General features: G+C 32.9%; 3 protein-coding genes across 4 annotated transcripts; all 3 read left to right on the top strand.

The window, feature by feature from the left end:
- The first annotated feature begins 2086 nt into the window (after window positions 1–2086).
- LOC111716180 (methionyl-tRNA formyltransferase, mitochondrial) lies at window positions 2087–6962 on the top strand. 2 transcript variants are annotated; one of them, XM_023491611.1, is made up of 7 exons: window positions 2089–2363; window positions 2593–2676; window positions 2945–3038; window positions 3968–4101; window positions 5200–5288; window positions 5579–5652; window positions 6637–6962. In XM_023491611.1, the coding sequence occupies exons 2-7, from the start codon at window positions 2659–2661 to the stop codon at window positions 6813–6815; spliced, it is 588 nt and encodes a 195-aa protein (XP_023347379.1). In that variant the 5' UTR covers window positions 2089–2363; window positions 2593–2658; the 3' UTR covers window positions 6816–6962. The 2 variants fall into 2 exon arrangements, with proteins under 2 accessions (XP_023347380.1, XP_023347379.1); XM_023491612.1 differs by lacking the exon at window positions 2593–2676 and having other exon boundaries at window positions 2087–2363.
- LOC111716181 (reticulon-1-A) lies at window positions 6946–10326 on the top strand. The gene is made up of 5 exons (XM_023491613.1): window positions 6946–7036; window positions 7353–7504; window positions 8289–8537; window positions 9484–9650; window positions 9720–10326. The coding sequence occupies exons 1-4, from the start codon at window positions 6967–6969 to the stop codon at window positions 9589–9591; spliced, it is 579 nt and encodes a 192-aa protein (XP_023347381.1). The 5' UTR covers window positions 6946–6966; the 3' UTR covers window positions 9592–9650; window positions 9720–10326.
- A 14-nt stretch (window positions 10327–10340) lies between these two features.
- LOC111716178 (protein ABHD1) lies at window positions 10341–20842 on the top strand. Its single transcript, XM_023491608.1, has 15 exons — window positions 10341–10441; window positions 12795–12889; window positions 13643–13787; window positions 14299–14387; window positions 15203–15279; window positions 15340–15438; window positions 15708–15769; window positions 16644–16716; window positions 17201–17288; window positions 17684–17759; window positions 18095–18247; window positions 18806–18884; window positions 19794–19858; window positions 20216–20266; window positions 20420–20842. The coding sequence occupies exons 1-15, from the start codon at window positions 10353–10355 to the stop codon at window positions 20610–20612; spliced, it is 1434 nt and encodes a 477-aa protein (XP_023347376.1). The 5' UTR covers window positions 10341–10352; the 3' UTR covers window positions 20613–20842.
- Window positions 20843–20898: the final 56 nt, after the last annotated feature.

Below are 20898 nucleotides of genomic sequence, written 5' to 3'. Positions count from 1 at the left end.
TAAACTTCACTGCTTTCAAAGTTTTAACAAGAGCAATGTTCAGTTCTTAGAGATTAACCAAAGGATTTAAAACCTTTTTCAAACTGTTATATATGATTTAAGAGAGAAATCTATTTTGAAGGAAAATTAAAACAAAAATCATTTTGTTTATTTTTTACTTATTTAAACCATTAAAAAATCTATTTTCAGTTGAAAATTTAACGTGAACAAGATTTCGTTGGTTGTCATATATTATTTTTGGGTAAAAATTGGTGTAATTATTGCAAAAAATTTTTTCAATACAAAAAGCGTAAACATATATCAAATTTACGTGCAAAAAGAGGCCTCAGCTGAATTCCCCCTGGAAACCATAGTTTAAGATGGCAATTGACGGGGGGGGGGGGGGGGTTAGTCCGAATAGTCCCCCCTGTATACGCCACTGATATAATTGAAAAATATGTAGGTCATCCATCAAAAGATTTTAATTAAAGATAAAACTGAAAACAAATGGTTAATTATGAAGACGACTTTGAAACAGAATATTTGAAATATAATATATATGACTAATATTAAAATGCTTGTGACCAATTAGAATATTGAAAAAAAACTTAATCTAAACAAAATCTGAAAATAGTTATTATTTGCTTAATAAGCAAATTTAAGTTTTAGAGTTTAAAAAGGAATATTTAATCGAATTTATTGATTTTAGAATTTTAATGATTTGCGGCATTGTTGCGCATAATGTTGGCCTATTTTTAAATTTTAGGAACCTTGCTCCTACTGAACCAGACGGTTCCACGTAGATCCCTAAATGTGGTCCCTAAACCTGTTGACCCTAAAAAGGGTTTCATTGTTAAAGTTTAAAACCACTTGTGGGACTTGTTTAAATGACCCTCCATGGACTAAACTGTTTTCAACGACGTCTAAAAGTTCAAAAAGTTTCAAAGTTTTGTTTTTCGGCACAGATGAATTTGCTTTAGGAAAAATAGATTTTTTATAATCTGACATAACCCATATTTTCAATTATCATTTTAAGGCTAGAATTTTTGAAAATATTTGTTGAAAAATTTATTTTTGTTGAGACCAGAAACCTTAAAAAGATTGGAGATGAGAAATGGTGGAACGCTAATTCACCGGTTAGAGGTCTGTTGTGCGAAATCTTCAACCACAGGGAAGTTTGATAATATTATCGGTAAATTCATAGAAAAAAATTATGTGTAATTTCCTATTGCAATTGTTCGAATTTTGAACCCCACTTTTCATCCAAAATGTACAAGGGCAAAGTTGGACATGTGGCCGCAGTGCCCGTCACATAGCATGTCCTATTTTTCGAAAAAAAATTTCAAAATATAAGTGCGTGTTTTATAGTGTAAACCTTTGATATTTTAATCTTTACCAAAAGAATTCAAAGTTTCAAATCTACCATATTGGGTTGCAAAGATAAAGGGATTAATTAACATATCAGAGTTTGTGGCAAAAATCTGGATAAAAAACCCATCCGATGCACATCTAGTTAGAACTTAGATCAGTATATTCTAGATACATTTGTAAAGTTTGAACTCTATGAACTAACAACAGTCAACACAAAAACTAAATAGTTCGGAACTTTTTTTACAATAAATGTTTACAATATCTTTTAACCTTGAGTATTGAGAAAGATAAAAATATTTTTTTTGAACTAACTATAGCATAATTTTTACAATAACTATTGGTTTTCTTATTCCTGTAAGACTGATATTCGCCATTCTTTCTTTCCATTCTGCAGGGGGGGGGGGACCCTCTCAGGTACTACCGAACTAGGGGAGGGCGCGAGCCCGGCCGCCCCCCCCCTAGTTGCGCCTTTGGTTATGATCGCACAAACAAACATACAAACATAGATTACAACTTTATTAATAATATATTTTTAAAATTTGACGTCTAAATAACAATTTTTGAAAATTATTTGTTTTTATTAACATACATTTTCTTGTAATATTATTTCAATTTCGAGGTTAATAATTTAAAACCTTCAATTTCCACATTTTCTGCCCTGCAGACAACCCTCTGGAGTAAGTTTTCGAGGCCGTCCTTTCCCTTTCCTACCCTTATCATCTAGCCTCTGGTTATTACGTTGAATTTATTTAATGCATAAGTATGGCTTCACTGGCTTCATCTTTAATGGGATCAGTTCTGCAGAATATTGTGCAAGTCAACACTTAAATACAACTAAGTGAGAATTATATGAAGTTCGTAATAATTAGTGAAGGGGGGGGGGAGAGATTTCACCCCACCCCCTCATCCTTAGCCTTTGTCTGTAACAGTTTAATTAGTTAAAATGAATAAGTAAGATTATTGAGAAGTTTCCGCATGGTATTCTTAATGTTCACGGAAGCTTACTGCCGCAGGTAAATGTTAGAAGGGGGGAGGGGAATTGTACCCCCTTGACAACTTTAAAACTGATTTAACTTGGGTGCCCCCCTCCTCCTGAACTTTTCTTCAGATTTTTGTAGTTCACACTTCTTCTCAAAACATATTTCCAATAGAAATTGTTAATAATGCTTACAATTAAAACAAATTAGAAGAAATCAAATAATTTTTGAAAATATTATTGAATATTTTTTTATATAAATTTAGTTGAGAGGAGCGGCCCCAATAATCCATGCGTTAAAAAATGGATTGACCGAAACAGGAGTTACTATTATGAAAATTAAACCAAAGGAAAAAACAAATATTCACAAAATTTAACCAACCTTTTTTAGGGGGTGTATATTTTTAAGAATTTAAAATAATTTTTGAAAAATTAAAAATTGGACATGTAAAAGCAAGTTTCTTCATTCTTTTTATTATCTGAAATTATATTTTAAAGGGAACAGCCGCGAAATTTTGATACTTCTCTGAAATAGCGTTCACATTCACAATCCCTTCACACTCATTACTTCAATTGTTCTATTATTATTTTCTTTACTTTGAATATTTGTTGGTTTAGAAATTTGATATTGGTGATATATTCTGCTGTGATACAGTGATGATCGGTAAGCATGAAACGAGACCTCAACTCACCCACAGGATTGCAGTTTTAGGTAGGAATAGAGATTTGTTGTTTAAAACAGTTTTATGTTGAGAATGTTCACATATTTTCAAATTTCAATTTTCACATATAATATGGTAGAAAAGGATGACAAAATTAATATAAACTTGCTACACGTGATTACTCCTAAAGTAAGACTAAAATAAATAAATGATAAAAATAAATCCATTTTTACATATTTCTACTCAAAATTACCGAAAAAGGTCTGGAGAGGGAATGGCTTATCAAATATATCACCCTGTTTAAACTTTTAAAGGTCCTATTGCAGATTTTCGAAACATTGAATATTGTGAATTTAGACTAAATTGAGTTGAATTTTTCTTACAAAATTAAAAAGCTAGAATAAACTAACAATTCATGTTTTTCATTTTCCTATTTAAGCGATCAAAACTTTTGTTGTTAATGAGCGCAAATCTACAAGGCTTGTTCTTGATATCCACTGTGTTTCTATTTTATTTGAGGGATAAGAGCCTGATCCAACTAGTTTAGTTTTCACTGGTAGGCTCCGACTGAGGAATATCTAAGATAAATTTATTTGATCCGCTGGACGCAAAAAATATGCTGAGCGGGGAACTTTAGAATGGGATATCCAAAATCCTGATAGGTTAATTAATCTGGAGATTAATATCAAGAGGAGAACAAGCATTATTTAATCTGGAGATTATGAAAAAGAGAAGATCAAGCGTTAATCCCGATATCCACCATTCAGTTCCCAGTTCCGGACCCAAAGATAAACAGTACAAAAGTTTTGATTTGAAACATAAAAAAGGTTGAAAAGAATAGTCTAGAAAAATTATTTTCAATTGGGGGTTTATTCAAAAATTATTTGCGAAGGGCAAAAATATTTTTAGGTTTTTTTCCCCGCTGAATTTAGAAAAATGGATAATCAATCAAAAAATATATACCCCTGAATATTTGCAGGAGGTGATCTTCTTGTTAAAGTTCTTGAGGCTTATGATGATTATGAGGGGCGGGCTCTACCCCAGGACAATGTAGGCGTGTCCTACGCCCCTGCTGTAAACAAATCTTATGCATTTCTTGATTTCAACAAACAGGAATCCATTATCATTCAATTATATAGAATTCATGAAAATACCAGGAGTAAAAACATTCTTCTTATTACTCTCTAAACGTTCAATTAGAAATTAAAAATTGGAATTATTTTGAAATCACAGATTTGTGAGGAGTCCGGGAATCGAACCCGTGAACACCAGTCTGGATACCAATCCAGTTACTGGCTGTGGACAAGTGTGCTTAACTTCAGTGATCTAACGAGAACTGGTGTCTCACGCTAGCATCCCCACCCCACCTTGTAGCCACCTCACCCCACCTAGTAGCGACTTTACCCTACCTAATCGATTGTAACCGATAAACGTCAAAACGACTGAACCTGTTGGGCCCAAAATTTTTGTGGGACCTCACAATCATATGATCCCAGGAAGGGTTATTGATGGTTTGAATTAAAAAAATTTCCTTCATTTTTCAACTTAATTTTTTTCTTCTTTATTTTTTAAATCATTACCGCGATTTTTGCTCTGTCGTTTAATAAAAAATTGATTTGATTGTTAGTATGTTGGTTAATATTTTAATTCAATTCTGTCTTTTATCAAATCGGACTAATCAAGAAAATGTACTTATAGTTTAGTCTTATTTCAAGATTCACAAAGTTGATAGTCTAAATAAGGATGATTCATACAGTGATATTCACAAAGAAGCGAAATATCTTTACGGTTGGCAAATCCGATTCCCGCCTTACATTTAAAACCCTGCCAATGATTTCATACCCATTTTTCTTTTCAAAAAAAATTTTGAAAGTCTAGTTTGTGGCTATGTGGTTGATTTCGATATTAGTGATTTTTAAGTAATTTATTGGATTTTAATCTTCACGTTTTAAGAAAATGACCACTTTTTGGTTTTTCTGTTTTCAATGTGACTTTTTAAATTCTTAAGGATCAAAATGGGTCATTTACATACCTTCAAGCCAAATACAAACAAACTAACAAAATACAACAATCAAACAAAATACAAACAATCAAACCAAATACAAACAATCAAACAAAATACAAACAAACAAAAAAAATACAAAAACAACCAAACAAACGTGTAAAATCTATATAGATGCCATGAATGAGTAATGATATTGGATATTGTAGTCTGGAGATGAAATTTACAATTTATGGCGAGGTATCGGAGATATAATCAAACTAAGAGCAAGATGGAAGCCGACTAATACAACAACAAGGGATTATATTCAACAATTTAGAGTTTAAAGGGAGTGTTTCAGATTTTTGGTTAATGTAGGAGGTACATTGTACAAAATATAAATCATAATAATCTTAAGAATTGCAAAAGAAAATTATTTACTCGATAAAATTTTTCCAAAAAGATGTCTTGGCTTTTAATTTCTGTTTAAAGAAATATATATAAATTCAATATTGTTGTTTTTGTTTCTTTGAAGTTTAGAATTCTAATACTGAATGTCAAACAAGTTTCTGCATAAAGTTTAAAAAATTGAAATGAATATTGTATTAGGTTTGCAATGTGTATACCTCCTGAAGCTATTCAAGATCTGAATTTAGATTCGAAATATCCAAATACACCACCAGGTAGGAGAGGGAAATAATGTTCTTTTGCAGGGACATAATGTTGTTTAGCTGGGACATAATGTTGTTTAACGGGGATATAATGCTGTTTAACGGGGATATAATGCTGTTTAGCAGGGACATTCTGTTCTTTAGCAGCGACATAATTGTCTTTATAGGGACCTAATCTTGTTTAACAGGAGAAAAAATGTTGTTTATGAGGGGATATAGTGTTGTTTAGCAGGGTACTATATACTATATAATGTTTTGAAGAGGCATAAAAGTTGTTTAGCAGGGTACATTATGTTGTCTAGCAAGGGGCATAATGTTGTCTAGCAAGGGACATAAAGTAGTTTAGAAGGGCTTTAATTTTGTTCAGCGGGTAACATAATGCTGTTGAGCAGGGGACATAATGCTGTTTAGCAGTGACAAAATGCTGTTTAGCAGGGGACATAATACTGTTTAGCAGGGGACATAATACTGTTTAGCAGGTGACATAATGCTGTTTAGCAGGGGACATAATACTGTTTAGCAGGGGACATAATGCTGTTTAGCAGGTGACATAATGCTGTTTAGCAGGGGACATAATACTGTTTAGCAGGGGACATAATGTTGTTTAGCAGGGGACATAATGTTGTTTAGCAGGGAACATAATGTAGTTTAGCAGGGGTCATAATGTTGTTAAGCAGGGACATCGTGTTCTATAGAAGGGACATGATGTTGTCTAGCAGGTGACATAATGTTGTCTAGCAGTGCACATAATGTTGTCTAGCAGGTGACATCATGTTGTCTAGCAGTGGACATAATGTTGTCTAGCAGGTGACATGATGTTGTCTAGCAGGTGACATAATGTTGTCTAGCTGGTGACATAATCTTGTCTAGTAGGGGACATAAAGTAGTTTAGATTTCTATTTTAGATAGGACGTTACTTTAAAATGCTCTATATAGTATGTAGGTCAACAAATCTTAAATCATTTTTGCTTCGCGCATTATTTTCTTCTATTCTAGGGGGCGTTGTGTTTGTGAAGGCCGGGAAGGGTCGAAGCTACCTGTGTATCAGCTGTCGGTCAGGTTGGGTCGCCCTCACTGGAATATATTATGGTGGAAGGAAGAAAATGGAAGCTAGGGATTTTGCAAATGGATTTATCCATCCAGGAGCTGAGCATTTATTTATCAAGGATTCATGACACTAAACAGTTTGGGGGTGTTGTTAATAGATTTCATTCTTCTAAAAAACGTCTTCATGGAAATACAAAACGACGGCTATTATGACATTCGCTCTTGGAGATTGAAACTACGGAAGTTTGGATGTTGCAATGATGATATATTTCAGATAAAATGAGTCTGTGTAGCCTGGTATACTGGGAGAACCCCATCCTCTCAGGAGCTGTTTTCGGATCCGTACTTGGTTAGAGACAAATAATTCATTCATCCTTTCATCCTTTCGCCCATAACATTAATTTTTCTTTTAATTCATTAATTCATTCTATCATTCATTCATCCTGCTGTTTCTTAATTAATCTTTTTAGTCGTTTTTTTTCATCTATTCATTCATTTTTCCGCATTTCATCCTTCATCCGTTTTTACCCAGGCCAACCAACTCATCCTTCTATCGGTCTATCTATCTATCTATATTTCGATCAACTCTATCTATCCATCTATACATCTACCCTCTATCTATCTATCTATTTATATTTTAATCCTAGTCTATATATCTATCCTAGTAAGCCTGATCTCCCTGTGCTACTACTCTCTGATCTATGTTGTATCTAACCTGTGCTTGCTGCTGCTGCTGGGGGTGGGGGCTGTCAAGCTCTACACCAAGGGGATGGTGATGCTAGGCAAGGCAGAACAGGGATCTGATCCTCTCTCCGCTGTAAGTTTTTTTTCTTCAATTTATTTTAAAAAATGGGTATTTTTTGTTAAGAAATATTTGGCAGCTAGTAATTGATGCATGTATTTGATGCAGACAATCGTTTTTTCTTTCCATTATTATTCTTTTAAGTCTTTTTATATTTATTCTTCTATTTAATTGGAGTAACATAACTCATCCTCAACATTATTTAGTATCAAATTATAAAAAAGTTTATAAAGGAAATGAATACTATAGTTTTCTAATCCTTATATCTTTGCAACCTGATTTTTGCAGACCTTTGAGATTAGCATTCTATGAATTGTACAAGATTATATAGTTACAATTTGAAATAAATTAGGTCTACACCGTCAGGTTACAAAGATAATAGGTTAAGTGTGAGGTTAGTAGCACTGAGTTCAAATCCGTACTTCTCATACAAAGATATTTGAAATTATTATAAATATAACACTATTCAAGTGATTAACACTATTTCAAATGACCTACCAATTAAATAGGGACATGCCGATTCACATCTGTAACCTTTAAACATTTCTCTTATCAATAATCTGGAAGATAAAAGTCGTTTTTCTCGATTTAAAAGTGTTTAATGCTACTAACCATCTGCTTGATTATTTTGAAGCAGAATTGAAATTGGAAACCACAATCTCATGCATTCTTGTTCAAGTCAAATGTTGTGAATCGGACATGTACCTTTAAATGGAGAGCCACTTGAAATTACGTCTTGAGAACCTTTTCTAGAAAAAAATCTTTTACTCAATTTTCTCATAACACGTACTTACCGAAGGTATCCAACCTCCCTGTGAATATCCCCACTGAGAACCTTGAGGCTGTATCCGCCGATCTGGCCGCCAAGCTCAACGTTGGCGTTTCGGAGCTCCGCCGTCTCTTCCTCGTCGACAACATGCTGGACACCCTCAAGTTCGGGTTGTCTTTGTGGTGCTTGACCTATATCGGATCCTGGTTCAACGCTATCACCCTGATCATACTTGCCTGGATTGGAGTATTCTCCATCCCCAAGGCCTACCTCATGAATNAAATTACGATGAATATATCAGGTAAAGATAGAATCTAAACATTACTTGAATTTAACTATAAAAAAATTACGATGAATATATCAGGTAAAGATAGAATCTAAACATTACTTGAATTTAACTATAAAAAAATTACGATGAATATATCACGTAAAGATAGAAAGTAAGTGATCTCTCCCCTTAATTTTAAATACCTATATCTTTGTGACCAGATTTAGTAAAACTTTAATAGTTCAAACTTTGACTATTTCATAAAGCAGAATTCATAGTTTGAAATATCAAATGACATACGACTTCAAGTTGCAAAGATATAAGAATTAGAGAATAAGCGTATATAGGAAAAGTTATTATTTCGCAAGATAAATATATCAAAATAATGATAATATCGGTCTCTGATACCAATTAACAACAGACTTAAAATTTGGATTTTTATCTAAACTTAATTATTTGCATTTCCTATTCCTATTCCCATTATCCTACTGAATTATATTTCATAGAAAACTGAATCTTCCTATTACCTTCCTTCCATCCTACTTTTCCTTTCCTTTTCCACGCTTATTTTTCTCAGGTAAGAGCATAGAACGGAAAGAGGGATAGAATAAATATGATTTTAGAAAACCTAAATAATCTGTTTTCGTTTTAATTGATCTGATTTTTTGCACAGCACTGTATTCACATTTTCTTTCCTCTGATACCTTCTATTCTCTTTCCATTCATTTCATCATGTTGCGAGAGTTCTAAACTTTTCCCTGTGTATTCCCGGAATTAAACTCAAAAAATAAATACATTTCTTAGAAATTTTTTAAAAAGTTAAAAAAAAGTTTCTTCAAAAAAAAAGATTATTTCCAAAGCACATTCTTGCACTATTTTCTCAGTTTTCAATACTATTTCTTCAATTTCAATTGACTTTTTTGTGTGCAGACTATCTAATTGATGTAATGTTTTGTGCAGGACAAGGTGGATGAAGTCCTGAACAAGGTCAAAGTTCAGGTCGACGAGATCAAGACCAAGATCATGGGCCTGATCCCCGTCAAGGCTGCCGAAAAGACAGAATAATTAATAATTTAAAGAAATAAACGCCAACACGACTAGCTGCCAAGCAAGCAATTAAAAAGGTTGGTTTAATAAACTTCACAAAAATCATTTATTTATTAATGCTAACCAATTGACTGATATATTTTCAGCTGTTAGCACGCGACCACCAGCCTGTCTTTCTACCCCTGCCCTAGTCTTCAGCTCAGATCTAGCCAAACCAAACCAAGTTTGGTGGATTTTCGGAACTCGTGGAAAATCCGCCATTTTGTTCAGCAAATCATTCCGACTTCCGGGGCAGCTGCGAAGATTTAGTTTATATTTAATTGGAGTTATTCTCTACATGTACAGAATACATGTACAGTGTATACAAGCTGAGCAATTTGAATTTAACAGTGTACAATATGGTGTGCCATTTCTTTATTTTCTTCTTATTATTCTGTCTTATTTAGTACTTGATCCATTTTTTCTTATTAAGTTTTTTTTCTATTTCATATTTTTACCTTTTCCCGCGTTAAATCGCGTTTTTTAGATTAAGGATTAACATGAGTATTTTGCTCAGATCTGATTTACAAATATTCTGGCCATAAATATAATTAAAGAGATAATGAATTACCTCCTAGGAATAATTAAATAAAATAGTTAATAATATGTCTTAATTATAAGGTTTACATCATGTAAATAAAACTTGTTGTTTTGTTCCCTTTCATTATACACACTTGAACACCGGCCTTTGGACCAATAAAATATGATTAACTTTAGCTTCTACCATTCCTTTCAGAAGTATGGGTCAGCCAGGCTGGCTGGGTGGGCTGAGGGGTCATGTGCACTCCTGGGTCACCTGTCAGTACTTTAAACCAGGCCTTTTCATCAGGAACAATATGCTTTTTTATATTAGACTTATATGATTGTTATTTAAAGGGATTATTGGGGTAATTTCAACTGATTCTCTATTTTGAGAGTGGCATGACCGATAAACAACGATTTTCTTTATACATAAAAAAAAGTATTTTTGAGTAAAATATCTTTAAACGTGTTAAATTGAGATATTTTCTCAATTTTCTCTGTAATCTACAATTGAAAATATAAATTTGAAGGTACAAAATAATGATATCTTATTCATCCTTGCTTAGGCTAAGGTCAAGAGGTACAGCCATCCACGCTAAATAATTTAATTAATAATTATTAATAATTAGTTAAATTATTTGAAAATACGTCTTCAACTTCCTTGAAAATGTTTTTAATATAAAAGATAATTGCAAAATTCTACAAAATTATTCTAATAGTACTACTCCAAGTTTTCGGAATTTGGGATTCTTGGATCCCCGGCCCCGGGATGGATGAGGGGGATCCCAGGACCACAACAAATAATTTGTATGTCTTATCTGGAATACTCATTGTCCCCTTTGTTGCTGTATCTATGCTCAAAGACACTTTGGTCATTTTGATTTGGAGTTTCTCTTAAACGATGATTTTTATCTATAGAAAGTTGTGATCTCTGTTGCTCTGTTTGTCTGTTTGATGTCTGACCATGGCCCATGAAACCTTGGACCGATTTGCCTCAAATTTTTATTTTGAATTCATAGTTTGGTTTTAAAGTTGTAAACTGAGTTGGTTGACTTTTCTGAAGATTGTTTAAGGAATAGCCAAACCAAACTATTAACCAAAAAACCATTATCTTTTAGAGAATTACTGATGTTTGTCAATAATAAATTACCGGTTATTCTTCAGTTTAGCATTTTCCAATTTATCTATAAATATTTTCCTTCTTCTTTATACATTTTTGAGAGAAAATCAAGGAAAGAACATATATTTACATTTTCATTTAAATATTTACATCTCTGTATTATCGAGATTTTTTATTCAAACCATCAAAGCCGATCGGGTCTAAAAAATTGAAACAAATTTTCTTTTATAATTTTTGCTTCTATTTACCGTCGATATTGCGGTGCAACGAGAATCTAAACTCTTTTGTCCGAAATTTTGGAAATCGGTTAAGTGCTTCGTAACCCAGTTGCAATAAATATGCCATTGATATTATTTGCAAGCAAATTTTAGTTTTACTATTGAATAATTCCATTGTATGTATCGTTTAAGAAAATAAAACCTCGAAAGGGTACAATTGTAACTTGCGAATCAGGCAATGCCATATTGGAATTACAGATAACTTGAAATTATGATAAGTCTCTTCTATTTATATGAATAGTTAAGCCATTGCGCTAGTAAAAGTTATTTATTAAACCATTCAAGGTTCCTAGAATTTCTTCGATACAAATAGAAGGAAAACGATATTTTATAATTTATCGTCAAATTAGCTAAACCAGATTATATTTGGAACTTGATTTTGCCAATTTTTCTTCATTTTTCCCGTCAACTTTAAATATAGGGTTTAAAAATAGGGAAATACTTATTTTTAGTAATTGAAGGGGGTGGGGCAAAAATTATCGGTTCATCAGAATATTTTAGTTCTAACAAATTTCAAGACATTATGACTATCCAAGTTACTGATACGAGTTTTTTTTTTTCCAGGGCGAGATCATTCTTTTTACAATAATTTTGGTTTAATTTAAATATTTTATATGCCTCAAAAAGCAAATGTAAGGCTTTGTTTATGTTTAGTAAAAATGTTTTCAAAATATTTAAATTTTTCTCTTGAAAGTTTCTTGATATATTAGATATCCCATGTTTTTAACTCCTTTATCAAAGGGACTGTACGCTTAATTTCAAGTATTTCAAGTAACCCTCTATTATAGACATGCATGTCCGATTCACAATGGTATCCTGTAAACCTCTGTCCGGAACGATGAGATAGATAATAGATCACTGTGATATAACGGTCTCAACCTTTTAATTAAAAATCTTTGAGAATTTTGCCAATTACTTAAATACCAAAGCTAACAATAAGTGGTTTATAGTGCTAAAATGTAAATGAAAAGGGCTACAGAAAAGCATAAGTGAGTTAGAGCGGTAAAATAAAAGCCCAAGACGTTCTGACACTTCAAAGTCGACCCTGTCTTAAAATTTTATGAGATTATTATAAGCAGACTGAATTTATGTGACCCCCATTAAAGAATATCATTGTAAATCTTACATGCTATTCTATAAATGGAAGGTCACTTGATATTACGCTTACAGTCCCTTTAAGTTCTTGATTTAAACTTTGGACTAAATTTATAAAGTTCTAGATTATAATATTATTGGTTGTATTTTAAAGCAATGTTGTACAGTACGGCCTGTGTGCTGATCCAGAGGTACAAGGTGTACGGTGTACTCCTAGCTGTACCCCTTCTCACGACTCTGCAGTACATTATCCTGTACATAGGTTAGTTAAGACTTTAAACTCAAAATTTAAAATGTTTAATTTTGTCGAATACATGAATTAGAACCTTTTATAAATAAATGGAACTGGTGTTTCTTCAAAACAATCATTCATTCAAAAAAGCCAGAAGTCCAATTCACATTAAAACTTTTGTTTGAGAAACGAAGTCATGCGCTTGAAGTTTAGTCGACTGTCCAGTTTTAGGAGTGCTAAAAAAACAGTGTATAATAACACCCTTTTTACTAGCGCCGTACATATCCCTCGCATCATAAATGACGCTCTACTAAGCGTTCAGTGCGTTTTGCAGTAATCTATAGTACACTGACCAAAGATCTATATAGCGTTTAGTGGGGAGTCAGATGACTTCATGCTTTTTTGTTAGTTTTGGTTTAAAGGTAGAGTTGTAAATTTAAAGGTACTCTATACTTAATGGTTTATTTACAATCTACATATATACTTTGCCGATCGGGCCAAAAAAATTTTCGGGGCCTCAAATAACCTCGGCGAAAAATTACGAATGCTCAGAATCACTCAACAATTGTTTCAACATTTTTTTGATTTCTGTAAAATTTTGAAAATCATTGAAAAAAATTGTAAATACGCAAGATATTTGATTATTGTTTCATTGAAGTGAAAATGTTAGAAGATTGAGCAACTATCAAAAGTTGAAATAAAAGATGGGCTCGAAGCGCCCTGAAAGCCTAACTAAACATTATTTTAATAAAAGTTAAAACTTAAAACGTTTTCTTCCTCTAGAGAGTAGCGGAGGTCAGAGTGCTCAGTTGATCAAGTTTGATCTGAGGACTGCAGATTTCCAGGTTCCCCAGGATACTGAGGATTCAACACAAGACGAGGTTCGACTTACTCCGGAGAGAAGACGGAACCATGCCGCAGCTCTCAGGTTTATAACTATTTCATCTAAATAATAAAGCTCTTTGCTCATAAATATATATATATATATATATTTATTCTAGAACAAACCTCACCAAAAAAACACTGTCTGAGGATGTTTATCTGTTTTTGATTGAATAATAAATTGATTATATTTATTGTATATATGTTAGCTGACCAATCGGCTGGACCGAATGGGGTGAAATATTTTGAGGGAGGCCGTGGGTACCCTTGGGGTAACATAGGCAAAAAAATTAGAAATTTTTCTTTTCTTAAAACGAATTTTTCTTCCAAAATAGTTTTTTCTTTCAAAATTCGATTAAAAAAATTCCACGGGAAACGCCGGATACTTCGGCTAATGTTGTATAATTCAAAGAAATAATACAAAAAAAAATTTAAAATTTATTTCTGATTATATTTAAAAATTCCAATTTAATTTTTAAATTTTCTACATTTTTTTAAATTCTTAATTGCAAAATTATAATGATCACATTTGATTTATTGATTGATTGATTGATTAGGATGAGAAAAATACTGAACCACTGTGGAGAACTAAAGAATCCCTCATACATTCCTACTCCATGGGCCTCCTACACATGGATCAATATAGGGATTAAGACATAAAAATTTTTCAATCCAAACATTAGATCAATTACAGGATTTCCCAGAGCTAAATCAATACCAAGAAAGGACCTGTAATAAAATAATCGCTGTCAAACCTTCAATCTAGGTTGTAGGCTTGAGCTCCCTCCGTTTAAGTTCCAATGAATCAACCCAGTTATGAACTTGGAGTAAATTGAAAGTTGTCTCATAAAATATAAAAAAAAGATATCCATGTTCCTTTTTTTGAAAACTGATTGTTTTCAATTGTGCTTTCTTCAAGTCTAAAAAGGCATCGTTGGGAACTGGACATGCCACTCATGCAGTGCTTAGGATCCGGAGCCGCTGGATCCGCAAGATTTTGGCTTCATGGATCCGTTTCCACAAACTTATGCCGATTCACGGATCCGGATTCAAGGTGCAAAATATCAACCAAAAACTGCAAAAAAAATGTTTACTTTCCAAACCCAAATCTGAGCTATTAAAAAGAGAGATTATAAAAATTTCCTCATTTATGAATGGTTCATTAAGTTTTAGCAAAAAAATAAGCGAAAAAAAGACAACAAATTTGAAAATGCTGCTTTGTTAAACAAATTTAGTACATTTTAAAGAATTAACCTGGATCCGGATCTATTTTTTTCCAGTTCGGATCCAGGAGCCGGATCTGGATCAAAGTAAAATGGATCCTAAGCAGTGCACTCATGTTTCTGTTTTGAATTCATACCACTGACGATATTGAAATGGATTACATAAAAATTATTTAAGAAAAATTTCGTTAGTTAAAAGATTGATTTAAAAAGATATATGCCCGAATATTGTGAACAGGACTGCACATGGTTAAATCCTTCTTCTACACTAAATTCTCAAATATCAGTATTGATAGTCACACGCTAAACATGGAGGTAAGTTTTTTTAAATTTAAAGAACTTTTTAACTAATATTTTACGGATTTTTTTGTGAAGGATGGCGGGGAGGTTTTCGTGGAGGTGTGTTCGGATCCCGGCTTATTAGACGATTCGCCGATAATTATTCTTCTTCACACCATAACCGGTTCATCGAAGGTATTTACGGCCGGCATTTTGCTTATTTTTAAAAACGTGAAGTTATTCAGATAAAAAATGCAGTTATTAAAACATAATCTACACAATAAATAGTTTCTTACCGATTTAAGAACGGGTTAAATAAAAATTTGATTTCTTAACGCATGACATAAGAAAAATATAATGTTTATAACAAGTTCAAATAAATATTTCTTTTGTCCGGAAAAAATTTGATTACAGTCATTTTAATTCGAATTATGAGTTATCAAAATTTTCTACATTTTTTTTAGGAAACCAAGCTTTACATGAAGCAAGCTTTGAAACGGGGCTGGAGAGGAATAGTATTTGACAGGTGAAAAATTTAGATATTTAAACTTTTTTTGGAAACTCAATTTTTCGATTTTTATGAGCATTATCCTTCTTCTATGATGTGAAACTAAAAGCTTGCTTTAGGCGTTTTTGGGGACAAATTTTGGGGATTTTTATACATGAAACTGAGCGGTTTATGTATTTTTTCATTCTGGTTGGTTATTTTGAGGAAAATGCCTTGAAATAAAAAATCAGATCAAATCATATCTCTTTAGTAATGAATAATGACAGATATTAACAAAACACACGGTAACAAAAATACATGAAAATCTACTGCAGAAGGAGAGCTTAGATAGCATATAGCTGTTTTCACAAAGCTGGAAGAACTGAAGAATTTGTCAATTCCATGCCATATTACAGGGGTGTATACTTTCTCAATTTTTCTTCACCCCCCTTTTGAAAATCATTTTGTTTCCTCAGAAGCTATGTATAATATAAATAAATTTATTTAGAGATTTATTGACTGAAAGTAAATGATGTTTAATGGAAAATCAATGAATTTTGGGGTAAAAAGTATCAATAAGAGTAGTTGCATTTTGATGTCCAAATTTTTATTCCCCCCCCCCAAAAAAAAAAATCATCAAAAATAATCCCATAATCCCCTGGGGGTGGGGTAATTCTGAAAAATATACACCGCTGCCAGAGGAGTGCAGTCGGGGTTATGGGGGCTAAGGGGGCTAAGCCCCCCCACTGGACCAGTGAAATCTATTGTTTTCAGGGGGTTTTTAGGTCCCAACGGATACGAAGCCCCGCTCCTGGAAAAATTCCTGAATTCGACCCTGAGTCCCCTGCCATATTATTCCTATGGAGTAAATGAACTAATCAGTCTATTTTTATTTTAAAAAATCATGTTTAAGACGTGGACATGTTGGTAAACTGAAAAGCCCTGCCTTTAATGTTCTTGGGGAAGCTGATGATACAGTTAAGCAGGTATTATTAAAGGAACAGCTTTGCCGGATCATGGATAAATTGATTATTATGGTACTTTGTACAGTTATTTTTGAAGCATGGAATTGTTAGAATTCATTAATTTTCAAAGTAAAAACGGTAATTTCAATACTTCTCATGCATAAAAAAACGGCAATGATCTTCCAGAGTTCAAATAAGACCTATTGAGAATTTATTAATGAGGGGTGTATATTTTCTCTTGCTCTTGGCTCATACATACATGTTAGCCATAGCTGGCGAAACGACTGGACCAAATTGCCTGATTTTTTTAGGAAACCCACGGGGACCTTGGGAGTAGTAAAGGCTAAAATTTAAATTAAAATTTCAAAAAAGTGTTCATTGTAAGTTCCACGGGCAACACACTTGAGCTAGTATTTAATATAAAAGCCAATAAAATTCACAGATATAAAAAAAATATTATTGAGCTGTTTTGATTTTGTTTCTCATTTTGTTTGTTTTTATCTAGGTTGAGTTTGTTCGGAGAAAGTATCCTAAAAGTTTTCTAGGAATGGTCGGTATCTCGGCTGGAAGTGGATTACTTGTAAATTATCTAGGTACAATCCCCCTCACCAGTGTCGTGCATCGAGAGCCTACCCTGCATAGTGAATAGATAGCCTACCCCCGAGTGTTAACACCATTTTACACAATTTTAGACATCAAAACCAATTTTTTGACACTTGCCGATATATATTAAAGTATTTTGATGGGCAAATGTCTCCACTTATAAATATTCATCTAAAAATATATGAATAGGCTTATTGGTCAAAAAACACAATTCCGAAACATTTTGATGGAGATTAAGTAAAACCATAAATAAAAATATATTAGATTTTCAATTGCATACAAAGAAATTGAGTTTTTGTAACCCCCATTTCTATACAACCCAATGCAATGCAAAGATAAAGATGATAGAAAATTCGAGTTTGTAACAAAAATTCTTTTTTTTCAGGTAAATGTGGTGAGCTGACCCCTATTCAAGCGGCCTGCTGTCTTTGCCCAGCATACGATATCAGTGAAGCTTTCAAGTAATATTATTATTTTTATCACTATCATCTTATTATCATCATTTTTATTGCTACTTGTGTAGATATTACTTTCTTAAATAAGACATCTTTATTATCATTATTTCATAAGTGAACAGAAATTAACACTGGATTTTAACTTCAAATATATTTTATTAGTTATTAGATTAGATTGATTTTCTGTCGAAAAAATGCTAAAATCTCGATTGCTAAAAAAGTATTGAATATTTGTTAACGGAATTTTTTAAATATCATTAAAGTTAATGTTAGTTAATGATACCTGCTCTTTCCCAATTTTTATTGAAAAATGCCCGATTATATTATTATACCGGTATCAGGTTAATGGCTCAAAATTTCCCGCACATTGACCGAAGAATGACGAACGCGGTGAAGAAATTGTTTATTCTACCCAACGCTGAACTTCTGGGTAGTCACTGTTACGATTCCCTTGAGATGTGCGCAAATGCCGCAACGCTCGACGAGTTTGTCAGGTAAAAAATAGCATAATTTGAAAGAGGGTCCCATAAAACTGGTGAATACCAAGACTACATTTAAACAATTTTATTTATTTGTTGTTTTTATAAAGCAAAAAGTTATCCCAGCAGCTTGGAAATCAACTTTTTAATTGAATTGAATTGAATACTTGCCGTGTTTCATGTTGATTCGACTATTTGTCGTCTTGCTATTCCATAGTTTTGTGGGTTCAACTGTAGGTAAAATTAACAAATGTCAAATTATTAGTCAGTTCCGAAGATTTCTGAAATGTCTATTTTTCATATTTTGAAGTAGACTAGATATTTGAGAAAATTACCATTTGTTCTGATATTTATTTTACCGACTTTTGACCAACATTACCGACCTATGATTCCCCCAACAGAGAGACGTTCAATTACTTAACGTCAGTTGGGACAATTAAATAAAATAACCACCCGTCCTGCGAATATTTCCGGAAAAATTTTGCGCATTTCCTCTCAAAAGACGATTACATTTTGTACGACTACTTCTTTTTTGGAAAATTTTTATTTCTAATGAATTATTTATTTTTATAGAAACCATCATTACTTTGCTGGGTGTAGTTCTGCAGAGGACTATTTTGCTAATAACAATCCAATGGAGTTCATCGGAAAGGTGATTTTAATTAATTTAAATATTTTATTTTGTTTCCATTAAATATGTTAATTAATTTGCATTATATTTGTAACTTATGATCCTATTGATGGATTGATAAATAAACCCTAAACAGACTGTGAAGTGAGGGTGTGGGGCAAACGCCCCCCAGCTTGTTATTGCCCTAGAACTTTTACTTTGACGTTATGAAATTTTTTGCTTTTAAGAAAAAGTAATGTAAAGGATTTTAAAATTTTTTTTTCATGCATAAGGCAACTTGGGACGGCCAGAAGGCCGGTCGGTGTCAAAACCTCCCGAGCACCCTAAATATTAAAGTTAAAGGCGGTCTAAGTTTTTTTAAAAATAGCTGCCTTTTTAAAGAGAAAAGGATTAAAAATTGATGAATTAAAATATTATCGGAATGCTGAATTGAATTTATGAATTGATGATTAATGGTCCTACTAATCGATAATCCATTAATCCATAAATAATGGATTATTGGATTATGGACTAGAAGATTGATTGATTGATTGATGGATTGATGAAACAAGATGGATTGATGGATTGATGAAACAAGATGGATTGATGGATTGATGAATCAAGATGGAATGATGGGGTTATATATTGATCGTTTGGTTGATAATACTTTGGTTTTTGAAACTTTTTTTTCCTACCGTGCTCAATTAATTGATAGATTGATTGATTGATCTGTAACTTGTCTGATTGATTGTCTGATAGATTGATTGATTGATCTGTAGATTTTCTGATTGATTGATTGAATGTTTGATTGATTGATTGCATGTGTGATTGATTGTCTGACTGATTGTTTGATTGATTGTATGATTGGTTGTCTGATTGATTGATTGATTATCTGATTGATTGATTGTCTGATTGATTGTCTGATTGGTTGATTAATTGATTATATTTTAGGTATCTGTTCCGCTTCTAGTGGTGAACAGTGAGGACGATATGGTTTGTTTACCACAAAACATCAGGTAATGTATTCGAGGGGAGGATGGAGGGAGAGAGATTGACGGGGGGGGGGAAGGGGGTACTGAGAATGGGCAAGGAGAGGGAGGGGTAAGGAATGGGCGAGGGGTTAGGTGGTCAAAAGAACTTCACAACACAACCAAATTCCATGTCCATATACGCTACTTTGGAAGGAGGTGAACTAGACGGCTTGGTGGGGGGGGGTGGCACGTTGAGAAGAGGAGGAAGTTGAACCTTTTACGTCTATTGTTTGCTGATTTGTTAATAGAATCAAGTTTTTAATGTGAACTTGATCTTTTTACTTTCGTTTTTGTCTTGCGAGGAAAGGAAATGTTATTGACATAATTTCTGTTTTGTTACAGAGAGGACTTGTTTAAGTATAAGTATGGAAACACACTTCTCCTTAGAACAAAGTAAGACATTTTTATTATTATATTCTTAAAAACTATTAGTTTTTTAAATGCATAATTTTTAGTTCATTTTATATCGCACTTTTAGGAGAAAATATGATTTGAAAAGATCAAAAAAATATTCTAAAATTTTTCATAGTTCAATTTTTTTTTTAGGCGAGGTTCTCATATAGCCTATAATGAAGGTTTGCTTGGACAAGGCAGTTATCTGCCTAGAATATCATTAGAGTTCCTTCAGGCCGCTAGGCAGGTTCTAGGCAGTAACACGGATTTAGGCCGAACCTCCAGGAGCCCTTCAACCTATGACTCAAGTCCGAATTCTTCAAATGATTCTGGATTTATGGAATAGTACTTTTAGATTTTTAACTGGATCACGATCCACGGCACTTATTTAACTAAATTAGACACTTTGCAATGTTTTCCCCTCTAGATAATGCTCACCCTTCAGCGCTAAAATGATACAAAAATCAAAATGCGTTATTTACAGTGTATTTTTTGATATTAATCAAACTGTAGAGTGTAGATCAATTCATAGAATTCACATACTTTATTCTAGTCATGTATTCAATGCAACATAAGGGGTGTATATTTTTAAGAATTAAAAAAAATGAAGAATTGGACATAAAAAGGAAAGT

Source organism: Eurytemora carolleeae, unplaced genomic scaffold, assembly GCF_000591075.1.
Source record: "Eurytemora carolleeae unplaced genomic scaffold, Eaff_2.0 scaffold827, whole genome shotgun sequence".
Lineage (NCBI taxonomy): Eukaryota > Metazoa > Arthropoda > Copepoda > Calanoida > Temoridae > Eurytemora > Eurytemora carolleeae.
Note: the sequence above shows the minus strand (reverse complement) of the source record. Positions and strands in the feature narration are given on the sequence as shown.